At 40.8% G+C, this 20634-nt stretch overlaps 1 protein-coding gene across 1 annotated transcript in view; it reads right to left on the bottom strand.

The window, feature by feature from the left end:
* LOC111266087 (carboxypeptidase M) overlaps positions 1–20431 on the bottom strand; it is a 33820-nt gene extending 13389 nt beyond the window's left edge. Inside the window, exon 1 of the mRNA XM_022843247.2 lies at positions 18768–20431. Coding sequence (XP_022698982.1) covers positions 18768–19407 — 640 coding nt within the window. The 5' untranslated portion in view covers positions 19408–20431. The remainder of the gene's footprint in view (positions 1–18767) is intronic.
* Positions 20432–20634: the final 203 nt, after the last annotated feature.

Raw genomic sequence — 20634 nt, 5'->3', positions numbered from 1 at the left:
AGGATATGAAAATCTCTCACAGGCTCTCACACACACACACACTCACACGCACACTTGGGCTTATTTTCACTTAGGACGGATGAGCTCAGGCTTACGCAGGACTAATCGCACAGAAGGAGTTTCATGTTCGAATAACACATCAATATGGCTCATACTGGTTAAATATTTGGCATCCGTTGACAAAAGATCTAAAATCCATGTGCCTAAAAACAGACCTCAGCCAGGTTAGAGGATCTGGTTCACTCTTAGTCTAAAATGAAATTGTATAAATTGCAAAAATCATTGTTTGTTAAACTGTTTTTGAGCCTTTTAAGGTAATAAAAGCGGGTATAGCAGTTAGACCAGCAATCTTTCATGTTCTGGCTTGTCGAATTACCACGGAAGCCGTTATTGGTTAGTATGCTATAAAGCCTGAATTAATATCGACTGTTTATATACAAAATAAATGTTCAAACTATTTTTTTTTTTGTACCGAACGATGATTTGGCCCAACGCGTGCCCGGCTATGATATCATATTCTATCGTAAGCGACGACCGCCATCAAGCAACGCCCTGTGTATAATACATTTGTGCGTCATTAAGAACTACCAATAACATATCGTAACATTAATGAACTGACCTGCCAAATGTACGCCAATTGATACCGCAACAAGTTTTTTTTTGTTTTTTTTTTTTTTTTTTTTATGAATCCGTATATGAAAATTCTATGCATGCAAAAAAAAAGCAGTATCTATCACAATACAGCCATATGATAGTTAGTTAATCAATTGTAATTATCTGTTAATATGTAAAACTGCAAAAGAGTATTTGTCACATATGTGTTGTTTAACCTTGTACGAGAAAAACAAAAAAATTAATAGTATCAAAAAGCTCACGCTACACGCGTCTAAGATCAGATTCATACTACTGTTGCCTTGATTGTACCTATCTGCTTGATAAAATAAGATAATTTAAGGTCGTTTTTTTTCAAATAGGTTAACTTAAGTGAGAGACTCCAATAGCAATAACTAATTTGCGAACTTCTTTTTGACAAAGGAAAACGATAAAGTTTTTATTGTTCAGGACAACCTATTTGTAACTAACCGCATCGCTAAATATAAAAACCATAAGAAAATTACCAACGTTAATGTAATTTTGTGTTCTTTAGAGAAAACAATTGACTCCAACCAAATACACATTCGAATGAAGCGCCACGAATGAAGGATCCGGCGTTATCTAGAAATGAGTGATCCAATCAAACGATAAAGGTGTTAGTTGTTATTATGAACTTCAGCTACGCTTCAGCAAACATCTGCTCAAATGAGAAAGAAAGCACCTAAAACATAGCAAATCTGTTCATGATAACAAATCTACAGCGCTAATAGAGCTCGCCGTTGGCCTAAACTAGGTCTCTTGGACCTATTGGACCACTTGATCCGATACCGGTTGGCAGCTTTCATCACGCACTGAAGTAAACTATCGGCATTCACAACGTCCAGCTTCCAGAGGAACTCAATAAAAAATTAAATGAATTATAAAATAAACTATGATAAAGCAAACAAATTTAGATTCGATTATGGTATTCAAAAAGTACTTCTATTGAACGTTTCTTAAGAGCCTGTTTCTTCTCGAGCGAGACGTAAAGTCTATGCTTTCCGGCCAATACGACGAGACTTCTTTCAAATTGTGCAACTTGTACTTGGCAGGTGTTCGCATACGATATAATTCACCATTTGGCGCCCACTTTTTTCCGTCGCCAAGTTGTTGTGACGATAGCTCGACGTCACAGTGATCGACATCGTGTATTCGAGTGGGTCAAGCGTAACCGGTCGTCTACGGTGTCATTCCCTTTTGTCAATAGGTACCAGCTAATGGATTTGATCGTTCATCGGCATATAACTGAACAAACATCCTCGACATGAACTCTGAGTGATTTTCAACAGACAAAAAAAACGTTTCCTACAATGTCTGTGAACGTCGTACGCTGTCGTTCAGATAAATGCTTCTTCGTAACGTCGAAAGTATTTCAAAGATCTAAAGTAAAATACATATCATATGTAACCTTGAGGCAGTCGACGAAACGCGTCTGAGTTACATCCAGTATTCTGGGGTCTCATATAAACTCGTAATGTTGTTATGCAATAATAAACGAACAAGATGTTTTTTTTTTTTTTTTTTTCCGGATATTCTGTCTGTGTCGTCCCGCTGTGTTCAGAATTTACTGAAGAAACAATCGAATCTCGACACGCGCTTTATGTGCCACCGCCCAGTCGCTGCGTTGGCATGATCATGAAGTTAAACTGTAGCACAATGCTGGCTTCATTGAGTTCCTTTCTGCCACCAACTTGTTCAGGACGGACAATCTGTGCTCGAAACTTACAAAGCTATTTTAGCATGCATATTATTAATTCATCTAATTATATAAACGCCGTGTTTGCTATTCGTTCGAAGCGATCGTTCGAAGACCAGCCGCAATTCATTACGAAAACGATCAGCCCGTTATACAACAAGGACATATATTAAAGGCGATACGCGCATAGGCGAAACGATCGCCATTGACAAGACTGAACATTGCGTTCGAAGTCTCCGTCGTGAATTGTCGAACGACCTGAACGATATTGTAAATATCCCGCTTCCCGCTGATCCTACAGTACTACTATTAACCGAAAACCGATGACTGTTATATTCCATCTCAGTTCTACACTAAAACGATACTTCTTAGAGAGAGAGATATTGCTTCTGGTTCCGCTATCGTACGCAATGTAATGTATATATATTATCCGAGACAGTAACATCGTTGCGGCTGACCTCAGAATTCATGTTCTATTTCACGCTTGTCAATGCCTTCAGTAGGATCGGCGCGACGATGATGGCTGTTCACCGTTAAATCGTATGAAGACGGCACGGTCGGGTCCTGCTGACAGTCAACGATCAATAATACATCGATCCTAGTCGCCTACGATAGAATGGCTACGGTACAGTGATTATGCCGAGCACGTACACTCTAATCGATTCAAGCAATGGCAAAATATTTATGTGCTCACAAATAGATGCATTTGATCGTTCTAACCGGTTTCAGCTGAAAAAAATGTATCGTCTCACCCCCCGACGAGCTCGTAACTCTTATCGGCGCTGGTACTCGGGTATATTTTCGGTAGAGAGACCACATCGAGGTAAAGAGGAACTGACGAAAAATCAAAAGCAAATGTCGGTCTGCCAGTCGTGACACGTTGGCAAAATTTGGTCAGACGATCACTAGAATGATTAGTGACAATTTTTCTGGGAAATAGAATTTAAATTGTTTTAATAACCTATTTTTTTAAAACAGGGGGGCGATAACCACTACCGGTATTAGCAGTACACATAGAACTTAATCGAGATTCAGAGAAAGGTTATACCTGATGGGTGATTAGTGTTTTTATCTAAGTTACTAGAAAGGTTAGTTGTAGAAAAGTGAGCCAGCAGTTCTTCGGATATCGACCTAAACATAAGTTGGTTAACGCCACTGATTTATGGCAAACGAATAATAATGATCTTACCCTTGAAGCTCTTTCGAAGTCCCCTATCCGCATCAACGTATAAATATTCTATAGGTGATTAGACATTTTTTTTTTTTTTTTACTAAACTTGTCATATGATTAGAAGATTTATCTATCCTGCAAAGGGTATTCATTTAGTTCGCATATTCTATTCAATGTTTGAACTATACCGAACGCTTAGAAGGATGCTAAGATCGCAATAGTGGGCGTTTCGAAGAACCTTATATAACTTAGCATTTATGTAACTGGCAGTTCTTCCTCGAAGGTAATCAAACGAAATGATTTCATGTTAAGACGCGAACGTTCTTGCGTTTGCAGTGAGGCAGACGTACGTAGTGGCGTCGTCATTCTATTGTATCGTTCCACGATCGGTAGGCTTCAAGTAGTACGTATTTTTCGTATGTTCTACGAGTACCAGCAACAACCTTCAGCTGCATACAGGCGCGCGCTTTTCTAAGTTCGATGGATAACAGTTTTAATTGATTTGTTCGACGCAGAGGCTGAAGGAGACTTTGGACGCTTAATTATCAGTAATCGAAATATTAAAGCACGATCGAGAAAAACTGAAGGCGTCGTTTCGGGCGTCACGACAAAATCCATCTTTCGCCAGGTTTGACGTGAGACGTTCCGGTGCGACGTCCTATTGCGGCTTGAACGGATGCGAGATTTTCGGTAAGAACAGTTGAAAACAACCTCAGCGGAGCTAGCGTCGGTATTGTCGAAACGCGGAGGGGGAACGGGGGACGTAATGGCAAACCTTATCCATCTAATATATGCCAGCTTGTCTGAAAAGGTTAGCCTTTGCCGTTAATATCATCCTCATCACCACGATCGTTAAGAACAATGTTGTTCTTCTAGATGGGCAGTTTTCACCGTTGCAGGCTTACAAAAATAGGGGAAAGAGGATATGATACAGAAACCTCACGAAATTATGGAGCCGCGCCGGTGTGGATCTTCTAGTTGACGCTCAGTGAGTACCTCGCTTGCAGAAGAGGGAAACGCAGGGACTAATAATAATATTAATAAAGGGGCGTTTATTAAGACTAAGAATGCGCCGCAAACATCAACAAATGGCCAAAGCGGTTTCAGCGAAACTGATGACAAACTCATTGATCTGATATTACCGGTGCTTCTGCGGTTCTTTAGGTACTTCATGCTGTTACCTTACTGATGTTATCGATCCTTGATCTTCGCTCTTATTGGGGAGTCAAGCGACACGAAAGCGGTGTCTGTGGATCGGAAAATACCGCTGATCGGTAAATACCTAGTTAAATAATCTGTTAGCAGCACCGCGTCAATTTGAAGCTACGTAAAGTTGAGAGTTGTCGGCGTAAGAAAAAAACAACTACAACTGAGACGTGAGTGAATCCAGCTAGCAAAAAGAACCTGTAATTTTTCTTTATACGGTTCGGCCTCCTCCGGCCAAGCGATTCGATATTGTGGTAAGCCAGTTTAACGACAAAAAAGTAATAACTATAGATCGGATGTAAAAGCTGTAGAGATAAATGGCTAGACTCGTTTTCATCGATTTATTCCAATTCAGTAGCACTTAATGATGATGTTACTCGGTGCCATCGACAACGATGTACTTGTATCGCCTTTGTAATAGTAGCAGTAATAACCATAGCAGTCGAACCAGCAAAATATGATGATGTTTTTCCCGTAACAGTCAAAACTATCCTAAAGCATAAATAACGCAGTAAGAATAATCATAGACAGTATTCGTTATCTGTTCGTTACTGCTCGTTGGCACAGAGGGGCGCGTGAAGATTTCGTGGCTACGAGGCCGGATGCGCGCACCTTACAGCTTTTCGCAGTAGCGAACTCTGAGAGACCCGTACAAACCAATGCTCTTGGACGCATCTGGCCGACGGTCTGCCAAGGCACGAAACAACATGTCTAGATAGCCTAGTGCAGTCCTTGCACAATGTGCTATTTTCTAGCATAAGGGCCAATTTTTTTGTGGGGTCGAACAGAAAAAACGATCTATCTGTGATTTTGAACTGTCTACAGATGCTAAGTACCAACGACAAATTTGTTTCGAGAAAGTTTAAATAATGTAATGAATTAAGTGGTAAAAACTAAGTGCGTTATTACATATTCCTATACATGTTGAAAAATTTAGCAACGCCGAACTTATTTCACCTCTGTGAAAAGGGTTTACCATTCTTACAACAAACATTAGATGCAACTGTGCAAGAACACCTTAGATAACCGTTATTTCTCGTTAGAAGCTTCCATTAGTTTACTAAACATATATGTTCTTAAATACGATCTTGGTCTCTCGTAATCGATAATATAAAACCTAGACATCTTTGATAAGACCCGAAGTTTTCTAGCCACCAAACAAAGCTTAGAGAGCGCCACTTGTTCTGACTGTCATTTAGGATTGTTTCTACTATGAACGATAGAAAAAAAATACGGAGCGGCATCATTGCGGCTAAACGCTTAAATCGAAGCGCTCATCTCGTTTACCGATATGTGATTTGTGTGTACTTGCCTGTAAGAGACATGTATAAATATACTACTAGAATGACCATCAGAGTCCAACAACAACATCTGCTAGATACATTATCATAACGAGTTTTAGCAGCTGTTTATCCTCGTTCAGACACAGTGGGCCATAATTTGACCAATTCGACTCTTACTTGGTTGACATCTCATCATTGCAGCCACTCAGCCTTCTATTTGCGTCACGGAAAAAACCTTACGCGTACCTGTTAGTGTGGTCAGTTAACGGTTGAGAGGAGGAGTCGAGCAAGGACAGAGATCCTTTGCGTCCTACTTACTGGCGAGGCGCATCGACACAGTCCCACTATTTTTTAATATAAAAGGTGGGAGATTTTTGACTTTGTGTTCCTTCACTCTGGCGTTCCTTTCGTGTCCCCTGATTTTCTTTAGCTAGTCAGATATGGTTTTCTTACACTTTGTCTGGCCATTTTTTGACGTGAACCTATCAAGAGATTGTCGACCGCAGACGTTATTTTATTTATCTAATATTTTATTAGGCAAACTGCAAAATATAGCACTAAACATCAGTGGAAAAAGAAACCATGCATCATTGTAACGCCGTTTTGAGCAAGTAATTGTCACCACATACCTGTTTGTAAGTAAGTGTTTACACACTATTTCTATTCGAGGGTCATTATAAACGAATTTGTTAGAAAGTAAAAATTAGGCCAACTACAATGAGGCAGTCGACGTTATTTTGGTGGTCGCACGCTCTTCAGCTATTCGGAAGATCAAGTGGAAAGAAGCTTTGCTGATGCTGCCGCTGGGGCTAGCAAGCGTTTCAAGCGAGTGTGTAGAGCGATTTATTTGCCCGCATTGTTTTTATTTAGTGAGGGTCTTTCAGTGGAAATAGTATTATCGCTGTCATCAATAACGTCTCGGTCTCAAGCGCTAAACGTCATTTAGATATCGTGGATACAACAGTATTCGATGCGTGAAGAAAAGACCCAAGGACCAGAAGCCAGGATCACGTATTCCGCAGCCTATATATAGCATCAGCGCTCGAAAGCGTCCACTTCGCTTCTAACGCTTTTTAACGTAGCCATAGAACAAATATAGACAGTAAAAATGGACTAAAATGAATAATTTTCAATCATCAAATATGATAATGGTCACTCCATCGTGACCCAGCGTAAGATAGAAGACAATCATACGCAAAACTAATGCCTGGGCTGTTCAGTACAAAACCAAGAACTGTTTCTTCTGTCCTTTAAGCCATCTATTAACTACATAATGGAGCACATACGGAAACTACTCCATTTTTCCCGGCAGTGTTTTTTTTTTCTTTTTACATTTTAGTCAATCTAGGTTAGCTAAATTTTCAGCCAAATGGATAAGCTAGCACGAATAATGACCTATAGTATATGTTTTACAGGCTTTTAGTAGCGCGTGAATTTAAGCTCAATCTTCCACTTCGTCCGATGGCCAAGTAAGCAAAGCAGCGTTCGCAAAGAAGATTTGTTCTTCAATAATCAAACCGCGCCGCTTATCATGTAACTAAGCTGTGCATACAAGAGGTCGCAGACGTTTTGGTTGGGTCAGGAGCGACACCTGCAAAACGACTAATATGAAGACCATCTATAACTAGGATCGTGCGTCTAATAGATTATCATTAACCATGCTACGATATTTGTTGTCAACAGAAATCATTACCAATTAGATTCTGGGAGGGCGCAAAAAACGTACGTACAACTTTTTCAAGGGGATTGCTGGATAATTTGTGCTATTGATTGTTGCTTCCATAGAGAAATACCAAACCCTACACATGCAGTAACAAACGCCCCCTTCGTGTTTTCCTACTCAACAATGGCTCCGTTGTTAGATCAGGTCACCCTGCTGTCCAGCTTAAACGTGTCGTTATGGGTCATTATGGCCCAAATATTCTAATTGATGGACGCTATCGGGTTACGTCTAAAGCGATATTATTAGGTGAGCATCGATTAAACATAGTGTGTAGTACAATCGTTCAAAACGATATCGGACAGCCTATGATCGTCGTCAAAGTATCGCTATACGGGATCGCCAACTGCATTATTTTTCCTTCTGTCAATTCGACAGTATATATTACATGAATAAGAGGCCTAGTGATATTTCCGTCAGCGTTTTTACTCATTCGACCTTCCTGTCCGACGTTACCCTCGCGCAATAGTGGTCCCTTGAAATGCTTCTAGAGGATTCTTCTCTCTTCCCCTGAATCTTCAAGCGTACGTCTGAATCAACTCCTGCAACTTGCTTTTGAAAAATAGTACGCCAGAACTTAGGACGGCAAACGAGCCCTACTGCACGCAGTGGCGATCACTCGCTTGCTAAATCACTCGATCTTATCGGTCCTGCGATAATACAAACAATAATAGATAGTCTGCCTATTTGTTGTATTTGAAATGGTTAGTGTAATCATTGTCATCTTTGCTGATAGCAGCAGCAGCACTTCCGCGTGTGCTTCCTGTGCTTGCTGATATCACTGAAGCACATCCGATGTGAATCTCTTCATCGTATGCTGGGCACGGGGTAAAGGCTCATTGGCGTGACAAAAATTTGTATACACTCGTAGTAATGGTATCATTATTTTTAACAATATTATAATTATTAAAATATCAACAATGACGACGACAGCAACAAAACCAAGAGAACCGACATCTTTTTTAACGATGAGTGTCAATTAGAAACTTTGCGCTAAATATGAACCAAATTGATGAATCAAGCAGAGTGGTCCCGCCTTACCCTCAAGGGGAAAATGAGGCGAAGGTTGAAGAATCCGACGCTTGATCACTAGGCTTGGCTCCAGGGAACTCATCGTGCGATGATGACCTTCCCCACTGATTATAAACATGTGACCACTTCGGGATAGTGGTTCGTGTCTGGGTGTCTGTATTAGCAGAAGAGATTAGCCTTAACCATCGTTTAGGACGGCAGGCGGGCCGTAAAGCAAACAATTGAGTAAATGAGACGAACAATATCTTAATTGTCGTAGACAACAGGGCATAAGGTCACAACAGCTGTACAAAAAGGATGATAGAAAAAGATAACCTAATGCGCCATAATACCCGTAACCTACCAGCCCTTGAGAAGTACCCGTTTTTAGAGAAGTTCGAAAAAAACAGATGTATCCATTGATGCACGTTGCCATGTGTGGTGTAAAACCGGTGAGACCAGCAATACCTACAACAACCTTTATTCTGGTATAACACAGAAGGTTTATGGAGAGCTTAGGTTGAGGTTAGCCGCGGTAAAAAATACATTTGATGTATGCTCAACTCTCAAATATACCTTATGTGGGCGTTTCGTATGTAACCTATAGAACGTGGTCAGCTAAGTTCATGCAGCTTCGGTCGTATAAACTATCATTTTGGGGAATCGACAATAGCTAACAGATTTAAAAATTTTATTGTTATATCAATTTCAGTCTCTCAGAAGGCCGCACTCTATTCCACGTTGGCTGGCAGACGACACGAGTGGTTTCAAGTTGACCCTTCGTCTGCATCTAATGTGTTCAGATACAACTGCATTCGTCTGTTTCGTACTATGCCGTGACCTCTTTAAATACGTCCTAGCAATGAGTGTTTATTCTCTGGGTAAGTTGAGTGTGTCAGTGTGAAACTTAGCACACATACAGATAAGACGCCTATGATTTTATCATATTTCTATGTCTATATATATATATATATAACAGATGGGTACGTCTGTTATCTCTCACCATGTATTCGAACAAATAATCTTGTTTTTTTTTTTTGATTACTGAAATCTCATCATATGCATGCGATACATGCGGCTCGACAATTACACCCGCTTCTTGTCTACCAGAGACATGAGAAATGAGGTGTGGTCCTACGCCCGAAGGCTTCGTGGAGTCATTCACACCTTTTATTGACTTGAAGACAAACAACATGTCGAACCGGTTAAGATATCACTGATGTATGGAATATGTCACAACTGACAGCCAGCTGACATTCACTCTAGTTTCTTCTTCGCGAGAACGATCCTTGTGTTGACTCCGAAAAATGCAATTCTACAATGCTTATAAAGGGACTTATGGAAGTTGCGTGGCTCCGAGGTCAAACCTGAGCATTTTGCGACTTCCCCAACAGCAAAAGACGCCAGACTCTGAAAGCTATGAGGCATTTTAGGCTGAGAGTCGGTCAAATACCAAAATCCTATCTATATATAAATGGCAAGTGTGACGAATTAAAAAAAAATACATACATTATTATATTTTTACAGAAACTAACGAGTAAATAATGGACATATTTTTTATAGTTGTTACAGCGGTTATACTTTATCATCGTCAGCAGTTTAATCTAAGTTAGCCTATACAATTTTAGTAAGTTGACTGGCTTTTGAGTGAAATGCCTGCCGTCTTTCATGTGACGACTTGTCCCCTCTATGACAATTATATGTTGAACTGTGTTGTTGAAACATGGTTAGCTAAGTTAACTACTTTAACACTGCTCGGTTGAACGGCCAATAAAAACAGAAGAAGTGCTAGTACGATTCTTTCTGTTATCAAAGCAAGTGAATATGACCGTAGATCGTATCAGCAAATGAGTGAACGGTTTAATTTAATGTTGTATATCACAGCAAGTAAGGAAACACCATAGCCTACTAAGGACCGCAAGAGTGAGTGAAAATTAGCCAAAGAAAACGTTGTGCATGGCTTCGTGTAGCTGGTACTCTTCTAGTTAAAATTTTTCCGTCCTGAACCTGTTTGGGTGCGCGGTTGTGTGCCGCTTTCATACGAAAGTACGAATAAAAAAGAAAAATCAGAGTTGTCCGATTCAAATGACTATTGAGCACGCCAAGCCCGTTGAAATCGACCCTTGAAGCCTTACGGCAACTTCGACTGTTAGGAAAAGCAATGAACGGGTTGGCTCGTTCATGATACATATACACACAGTTAGTCGTCGACAAGGACCTTCCAAACGAAGTGTATCTTTATAATGGTTCGAAGGGGTACAGACAGACAGGCAGGCAGTGCTGCTAATGTTGCTGCCTGGTATCCGCTATGGTTACGATACTCAGTTTGAGGAACTTGTTGAAGCCTCACTGGAACTAACGCTACAACTATGATTACAGCCATCACGATCTCCATCGAATGCTGTCAGTAGATAGGGAATAGATAATTTCGAAAATGGGGTATAAGTCTTTAAAGAATGCATACTTTGGCAAAAAAAAAATTATACTTTCTTGCTATAAATGGGCTGGGACTACCATTATTTGATGTCTATTTGCCATCCGTTGTGATGTTTGCGAATTTAGACAATGTTGGACGGGATAAGAAGAAATTAAAGATTACAAATGTAAATTTGAACGCAGTGAATGGTAGAACGAATAGTGCCTGATACATACGAGGCCAATGCCCCACATAATTTTCCAAGAAGTGATATCTGTTCCACATTGTGGGAAATGCATTTCGTGCTAGGCTGTTATTGTAAATGTTATGACGTCTTACATTGATTTGACAGGCTTGATCCAATCGAGCTTAGTCGCTTCCCAAAGTTTCTGCCTAAAAAAACACCTGTCCGCGGTCTGCACGCTCATAATACTGTATATTTAACGTATCGGATTATTTATTTTATTAATTATGTTTTTATTTTCAAGCGTTGATAATCTACTCGATCAAATGAGCTTTAGTTCACTTTAGATAGTTGCTACATGAAAGTGCTTATAGATAATATTGGTAAAGCTATGTGACGAAACAAAAAAATGGGTTGCCCATTGGGCAAACACATGTGCCCCCTGAAGAACAAAAGTAATGTTTATTTGGCTGTCATGCGGGCAAGCCGAGTAACTATTTCTTTTATTTTCCATATTTAAAAACAACGCCGCACCACCGTTTACAAGCACATGTATAGTATGTACAAATGTATGTTTCTGTTTTACACGATCTTTACACAACAAGAGAACAAGTGTTCTCAATTCGTTTTACATAAACAGGGATGGATGCTAAACATGTGTCACATACGCAAAAAAACTGTGTTTATAAAAAAAAAGTTGTCAGGTTATAGTTTAATAGCTGATCGTTATTCAACGTATAAATATAATTAGTCTTCTTGCTTCTACACATGTAAAATACATTTATCAATAGAACAGAACCAGGGTGTATTTAACGGGTGTTGTTTCAGTGTGTATATATACACACCTCTGGCACAGTTGTAACTATTGAAATTTCGCTATATATGTAGGCACATTATATACTGGCGTACCGAGCGTCGACAAAACCGTATCTATTAGGACAAGTCACCTATTTACTGTTTACACTCATTTACAATTAACTTAATTTAGTTGCTAATGTTAACATATATCTATATAACATCTATGATATAGATATCGCCTTGAAGGTCGTTAGCGTGATTTCCAGGCGGCGGGCTATCGAAAGCGGTTCGCAGACACGGATGAACTGGGCACAAGCTGTTATGGATAACTGATTTATAGGCAGTTCGGTGAACATGTACGCGCGTTTAAAGTTATATACTAATAGAGCACTCTTATTTTTTTGCAGGAATAAGCTAGGAAGATACTGTTTTGTGAAGACTAAGGATTTGTCCATTTCTAGATTACACGACAGTTGTCTGTCTTTCACCTATCTGCACAAAATCAAATAAAAATCTAACTTGCCTGCTATCGTACTATACAAAACTGTAACTACGCCGGGATTCTTTAACTTTCATGGTTGAAGCCAAGCAAGTTAAACACTCTTTGACAATGTAAAAAAACGTTTGTATTTGCGAACCACAACATACGAAAGGAAACAGCATGACGGGGAACTAATATATATATATAATGCTCATTACTGACCAGCTTTGTCTCTTTGTGTTCCGTGAATGGTACTTCTACTACTCAAACACGATTTTATAATACCATGCTCAGATAGACGAGCTCATACGGCTGAGTAAATGATACAGGTTGCCCTGCGGCGGTTTTTGTGGGCCACTTTAAAAGGAAGGGTTTGTCTAATAAGCAATACGCATCTTCACAGATCAGTCAAACCAGAATGTGAAGACCTTGTAGCATCAGGGTGAGCAATGTTCACAATTAGTCACATACATAATGACCATGTATAAAGCGATAATAAATCATAAAAGTGCTTCAACGAGAAGTTTACGTTTGTCGGTTTCATATTGGGCGTTTGCTATTTCTGTACGCTTGCGCCTCCAAGATCAATGTTTTTGAAGTTTTAACTTTCTCTACCTGCATCATCTTTTAGGGAACGCGAGGATAGGGACGTAATCCCCATAAGAAATGCAATGATACCCATGATCTTGCCTTCGATCACACAAGTACTATCGCAAAGATATTAATTACGTATTGAAGTTTTTTGAACAGCACGAACGTCCGTTGGTTATCGAGCGTATTATAATATCACCCTCAATGCACGGAATCCTCTTACGTTCGGCCTTCGATGACTGATTTTAGGTTTACTTGAAGCTTTTAAACATACTCATATTTGCCACTGAACGACTTAGCAACAACTCAATGATATAGTTCGACAAATATGAACGCATTAGGTATTCAAACGTGAAAGGCAATGCCCCCATATGGAAATCTGGCCTGTTCCTTTTGACCTTAGTGACGTGTTCAACCACTTCGCGTAGACAGGTGAAGCGCATGAAATATATAGCGTTGAAAAACTATATGTCTTAGAGCACAAGGGTCCAGTAGCAGGCCTACCATATTTGAATGGCCTGTTACTGCATATTCCTTTTGCCTGTTGCCTGACCCAATGTTGAATAATTGAGACGATTAAAAGATATCAAACACTGGGAGCATAATACATTTTATCAACATCTAATGACGACTAACATAAGTTTAGTTGTCTAAGTTCAAGACAGTTACGCTTCTTCTATGAACAAGCATCCATATAAACCTATGTATTTTAATCGTAACTCCCATTACCAACACAATGACCCTAACAAGGGTAAAACAGGACGGCTTGCCGACACGATTGACGTTAGATCACTATCTATGACCTGCACAAACCGGGACTTCTTATAACAAAATTCTACCTATTGGAAACTTAGCGTTTTCTCTCCGTCCCCACCCTGGCGTTAAGTCACAGCTTCGGCGTTCGCAGTTATAAACGCTGTGTTGGTAATGTTAATTTGCCGCTTATTAGCCCCAGTAGCAAACTGGACAGATCTGTCGCAATTAATTCTGCCGGCGCCCAATTTATCGATTTCTTAACTTCTGTAATGTGTTATGCTATTGGCATTTTCTTGCGTGCTCCCACCTTAACTTTGTGTAAAATGTGTAGAAGGCATTTCTATAGTGAATATGTGATGACAGAATGGTCAATGGAACGGATGGGCAGCCCTTTGACAGCGAACGAGCTATGTAATAGATTGTCGAACAAAATGCTTGCTGTCCTTCCGTCAGAAGCGTTAGTAGCTGCTGCTCCTATAAGGGGAGCTTCAGCTAGTTGCCAAACGGGGGGAGCCGGAAGGGGCTCATTAAGGACTTTTTCGTCATCGTCGAACATTCCTGTGTCACAAGCGTTTGCGACATGTTGCTCATGACTATCGGCATTTGCAACCATTGGTACCAGAAGAAGTTCCGATTTCATTGACGTTACGTCATACACGCAAGTGACATAAATACGTTTTCGGGAACTAAGCATATCTTGCGTTAATTTTAGGTTGATGCCAACTTCGCCGGCTAAAAAAGACAGTAAACTGAAGTCGCTCAAGCAAATATTGGGAGTAATATATGAATATAAATGAATCGAAAAATGTCTGGTCCGACAAATGTAATATGTGTATATATATATATAGTAATGAGGACGTGCGACGCGGACGATTGAGGATCTGCCGATTTGAAATTGTAGACAGTATCATTTTGCTCCCCCTCAATATGTAGACACCCTTCGCAGGAACTAGCTAGATTTGTAGAAGTTGGAAAACTATCTTACGCGGGTCTACAGGATCAACTATGTATGAACATGATGATTTCAACATTGCCGTCATTCTATTTACTCAAGCAAATCTAGATGTAGTGAACGTGTACAATCGATAGTAATTTCACAGAATTCAATGAACAGAATAACAAGAGATAAAAACAAGGCGCCTAGACAAAGTCCTCTAATGAACCATACTCTGTTTACCCTAATCAACGAATCGAGGGTTTGCTATAACGAAAACTACCTGCCTTCCCCGTGTGAGCGAACGCTGCTGGGAGTGCAATCCCGTATTACATAATGTCCTGTCAAACGTTTTTTTCCTAATAAATTATTATTATTACATGCAGTTTGCTCGAATTTTATCATGACAGCATGTTCTATTGAACTGTCAGCTCAGATAATGAATTGCTGACAAAGGAGCCAGTTGTTTTCTTACAATTATGTCTTTGGATTTGTACAGTTGTTATTCCCATGTCGTTTTTTAGCCTAGCAACCGTAAGCAACGCCGCCTAGATCATAACTGACGTAAAACAGACGTGTAAAAACAGTACGGCAATGCTTGCTGCAACATTTTACATGGCGATGTTTCTTTAAATAAGAAGAGCGGATATTGAAACTTGCTGCGTCGTATCTCCGCTGCGCATAATGGTCATGACACCTCTTGTAATGACTAGTTTCCAATATTATTTAGCAAAGCGTCGTTGGTACAGCCCAACGGCGTGTAACTAACGACGTCCGTTGATCGGCGACCGTTAACTGCTTGGCAGTAATAAACGGTTCTCGGTTTGTCCGTTATCTAGGGATATTTACAAAAACTTAGAATAATGTTATATATGGAAGTATATGGGCCCTTGCTGGCCCAAATGAATATCGTCTGTATCCCATAGTACAGATTATTATAGCCAATACATCGTAGTCTATATTCTATATCGTTACGCTTCCAGGTGGACTGGCGACGCTGACAGCCTTTGTTTGGCGACAGCGGTAAACAGCCAAATATATTTCAGGCGAGCCAACATTAGATAAGGACATAAAAAAAATGCCCGTACGAGCGACCGACTTTCTGCTATTTGAAGGGCGGATGGGGCACGTTACCCCCATAAAACAAACTCAGTAGACTTGCATTGTCTACGTGCATTTTTAATCTACTGCACAACGATGCAAGATCCACAAAGATATCCAAGATTGCATGATGTTACGTCATGTAAATCGTACAGACAGCCTATATGGCTTGTACGGGCGGGTAAGACACCATCCGGGAGGAAATCAGAGCTGACGTTGACATTGAATCGAAGGATAGCTGCAGTGAAACGGTAAAAAAAACTTATGTATTCCCTGCATTCGCAATCCTATCCATAATCAAAGAGCGACATATCAGTAATTACCCTATGAGGTGGAAATTTAACTAGAAATGCAACATTATTTTAACACAGTTAACTGTTAGCATGATCAGACTGACTTTTGTTTTATCGCTTCGGCACGTAAAACGCGACTGCGTATCGAAACGCATGTTATATTCTCGTGCTTTACGTACAGTCACTGCAACGCTATAACAGTGACGATTCTTAATATCTTCATATCTGATTCTCTACATATTCATATCTGATTCTCTGAACATGACATGAAGAAATCCTCTATATTGAAATTGAAATCGAATAATCCCATATCCGTCAACCGAGGCAAATAATATCGTCGAAATCAGCGAAGCGCTCTTTTTGTCCACTCTCTTGTCAGCTCATAACAAGATCAGACGTAGAACAACTTGGCTAATATCACTCGTGATTACGTTTACAGGTATGTCTTTATTATCTCATCACGACGGTGCAAGCAGTTAAATTGCTACCAAGTCTATCCCCGTGATGGGTGCCTTGCGGCTTGCACATCTACAGTTAGAAGTTATCGCAACGCCCCCAAGGCGACCGGCAGTATCTAACATGTTCCTGCTGCTTCATTAACATCAACTTCTTATACAATGGTGCGAAACTTCTAACGGTCAACAAATGGTGTTCGCCGGCTAAGTTGTCGGAAAAAGGGAACCTGTTTGTCAGATGAAGCAGACCGAGCGAAACATGACGAGCAGAGGGGAATACGGTCGCGAGCGTTCGGTTATATGGCATGAGCGAATTAGATCAAAAGAAGCCGAGCTTGAGAAATTGAAAACGCATTGATTGCGCGTGGGGACCCGGCGAGCGGCGTACAACGGAGGGCAGTCATTTACGCGGCCATCTGCCAGGAGCGATAATTCCTTCCCTTTCTACAACAAAATGCAAATGAGGCATTTTGTGTTGATGGTAAACGAGGCATTTTTTTCAGCTTTGTCTGTAATTATATAAAAATTATTATATAAAAATAGGCATCTCAAGAAGGAGCGGGGGAAGGGGGAGCCACAATTAAAGCTAACTGCCATAAGGAACAGTTATTTGGGAGACGTTTCACGTCCCGTAAGAAAGAAATTGCGGTAAAGGGAGACTCAAATAAGAATAGGCAGATAGGAGGAAGTGACAAGTGTAAAACTCGCGCTACGTTCGCTAGATTTTCGAACTCATCTTCTTTCTGCTGTGTAGTATTGAAGTTGGTTTTTACAGGCTACCGGAATATGGCACCTACAAAGTGTAACTTGATTGGTAATTGTACACGAAGAGAAGTAGACAAGTCATCGAGAAGAATCACGTAGATTAGTATCTCGAAGATAAACAAGCCCACTTATAGACTTCAAACCATTTTTAAGGGTAGTGAAAGTGTATAGATGTAGAATGAGTAAACGGGTTAAAACAAGCCTTGTTAAACATGAAGAGGCATAAATGAGTCCTGTTGCCGTTACTTCTCAGATTTAGATCTGATTATATTCAGAAATCCTTCGTTACAAAGGATAGGACTCGTTGTATTGCAGCTGCCTGATTTTTACGAATATTTGTTGTATGGTCATGAATGTATGCACGTGCACACATCAAAGCCGCAATAACAGATAGGAATACTCCCGCCAATTTCAATTCTAAATTCCGCCTTTTGTAGCACGAGTTCGCTAGTTACCAATTCTTCTTTCGAACCGCCCAACAATACCGTATGTGCATCAACAATCCGCTATGATTGTAAGGACGCAAGTCAGAAGCAACAAAGGGCTGACAGGTGCCTTAATTTAAGCATCTGATTCATATTAATTGTTGAAACGGAAGAGTAGGAGCATCTAAGCAGGCGTTCTGGATGGCTGGAGCCGTCTTCAGTTGTGGCTGTAAGCTCCATTGCGTGGGGCCTTAATAAGCATAAACAGGCGCTGCGTTTGTCCATCGAGATGTGGTTTATGAAGAAAAGAAAAAGACAAAGAGACGCTGTGAGTCTTGAAGCGATTAATAGGACGTTGAGCTGGGCGTGTACAATAAATTAGATAGATTTGTGTCGATTGTTGTTAGCTGTTACCAGCTCTGATAACCAGTTTTGAATAAACCCGAATTAATTAATATACAAGGAATGTCCTTATATAAAAAGGACATTTCGTTTCGGAGTCCCTCAGTTATAGTTTCCATTTCTTTCAGATAACAGTACTTCTCAATGTTATTCGAGATCGGCCTAAAATTATAGTGGAGATCATTCGCTATGTACATAATTAGATATTTCGATAGAAATTTGTATAGAACTAACACTAAGTACGCGATAGAAAACGCGGTAGCGGTACTGATGTCACGATATCTTAAACTTCGAAAAACATATTCATAGCTTATCATCTCAGTGAGTTAAATATATACCCTAAGCATCGATGATTTTATAGTATTGGCGTCACAATAGACGATCTACCGAACAGTCTTCCAAAATGACGATGCTTACATCTAAGACACCTGATTGTAAGTACATACCGACGCCATTGTCAAAGGGATAACGCACGAGGAGCGCTCCTCCATGTAAGTTGGCAGAAAGTACGAAGGGGACGACATTCATCCAGCGGGTAACAGCTGCAGTTTCCGGTTGCTCCTTTTGAGATCGACCTGTCCCCACCACCACGGGAAAGTTACGATTTAAGTCAAAATCGGCAGCATTATTACGCCCGTTGACCCCGACACAATTGCCATGTTGGGATCTTTCCATACCATCCGGATTCATTGTCGGCATAATATGGATAATGGTGTTATCGAGGAACCAGCGCATTTGTGGGTCCGTGTCATACGTGTTCACCATGTAGGCCAACAGATGTAAAAGCATTTCTTTACCAACTACCTCGTTACCATGCATGTTACCGATATAACGAATGTTTGGCTTCAGCAGCTGATCTTCGGTCGCTTGCGAGGTCACCATCGTTACCCAAAGGTCTCGGCCTTCTAGCGATTTGCCAACAGAGTACAGTGTGACGAGATCGGGCCGGTAGTTCGTCAGATTAACGAGTAGATCCGACATACCGCGGTAATCGTGGTACACATACGGCACGGAGAAGCGAGCGTCAATCAGAACGCCAGCAGCGGCGATGGCCAAAATCAAGTGAGATGAAATCAGGGTCGGCATTTTTTGCTTCCGCGTTACGTTTTGTGTATCCTTCGGTTTTTCTTTTGTTTGATCTAAAAAACCTGCAAGCGTCCACGGTTTGTGGAGGCACCGTCTGCGTCTTATCTTTCCAGGCAGACTTGAGAAATCGCACTGGTCGCCGTAGGGACGACAGAGGACTGAGGAGACTGGCTACATATAGCAAAGATGCACAAAACACTTACACAGAGGCATCAGACACAATCGACGCGTAGTCGCGAGCACAAACACTAGACACACATTGTGATATCCTTCGAGAGATAATGGAACTAGGCAGATTAGGCTGACACGAGCTGATAAAGACGGTAAAGTGATAACGTCTTCGACATCTACGTAGGCAACCACGAGCAAATTTGAAGGGGGATAGAAAAAACTCGAGATAGATTAATGCAGTTAAAGTAACATGGACACCGCTGAAGTACTAAGAAATCATGGGGCCAGATCAGATTAACTAACTATAGGCACACAATTGCTTTTGGGAAGCATCCGGTTCGGCTCAATCTAATTGCCGTTCCATTCTCCTGATATAGCTGCCCTTTCTGCTGCAATCGAAAAGCAGATGTCGCCAGTTACACCGTCTGGAGGACAAGGTTCTATCTGTCTTTAGCCCTCTCACCGACGAGCAAAAGGCCCCAATGTTTAACAACGATCTGCAGCGAGTATCAGAGGTCTAACATCGCCGACATTGCGATCTCATAGCCACAAACGGGTCCACTGTCGACGCTTAATGGAACCTTTGCGTGCGCCGTATTATGTCGTCTTTAATTCAGACGACAATCAATCGAAAGAGATACCGATCTTTAAGAGTTTCTTCCTGTCAACAATGTGTCACTCGGTGCGAACTCGCATAAATACTCGTCAAATCAATAGAGTTGTTCTATGGAGGACTACTTTTGAGGGTTTCTTTTACAAATACTATTTCTATTAGTGCAGTGTGACCGAATGCCGTCACCGGATCGTATTTGATATATGCGGTGACGCGTCTCCGAGCATTCGTCGTTTCTGTTTAGAGCTGACGTGATGCTGTTCGTCGATTTCGCGGGCAGCTTCGCTAACGGTGTTTTGCCCTTTCTCCGTTACTCTTACCCAGCGTCTCGTAATTTAGCTTCTTGCCGCTGCCGCAAGCCGGCGGTGCGTGGACCGGAGCCACGCTGGACCTCAATGTACAACAACAACTACTCCGGCTGTTGTCATTCTAGCTGCATTGAT

This window comes from Varroa jacobsoni, unplaced genomic scaffold (assembly GCF_002532875.2).
Source record: "Varroa jacobsoni isolate VJ856 unplaced genomic scaffold, vjacob_1.0 scaffold_1050, whole genome shotgun sequence".
Taxonomy (NCBI): Eukaryota; Metazoa; Arthropoda; class Arachnida; order Mesostigmata; family Varroidae; genus Varroa; species Varroa jacobsoni.
Note: the sequence above shows the minus strand (reverse complement) of the source record. Positions and strands in the feature narration are given on the sequence as shown.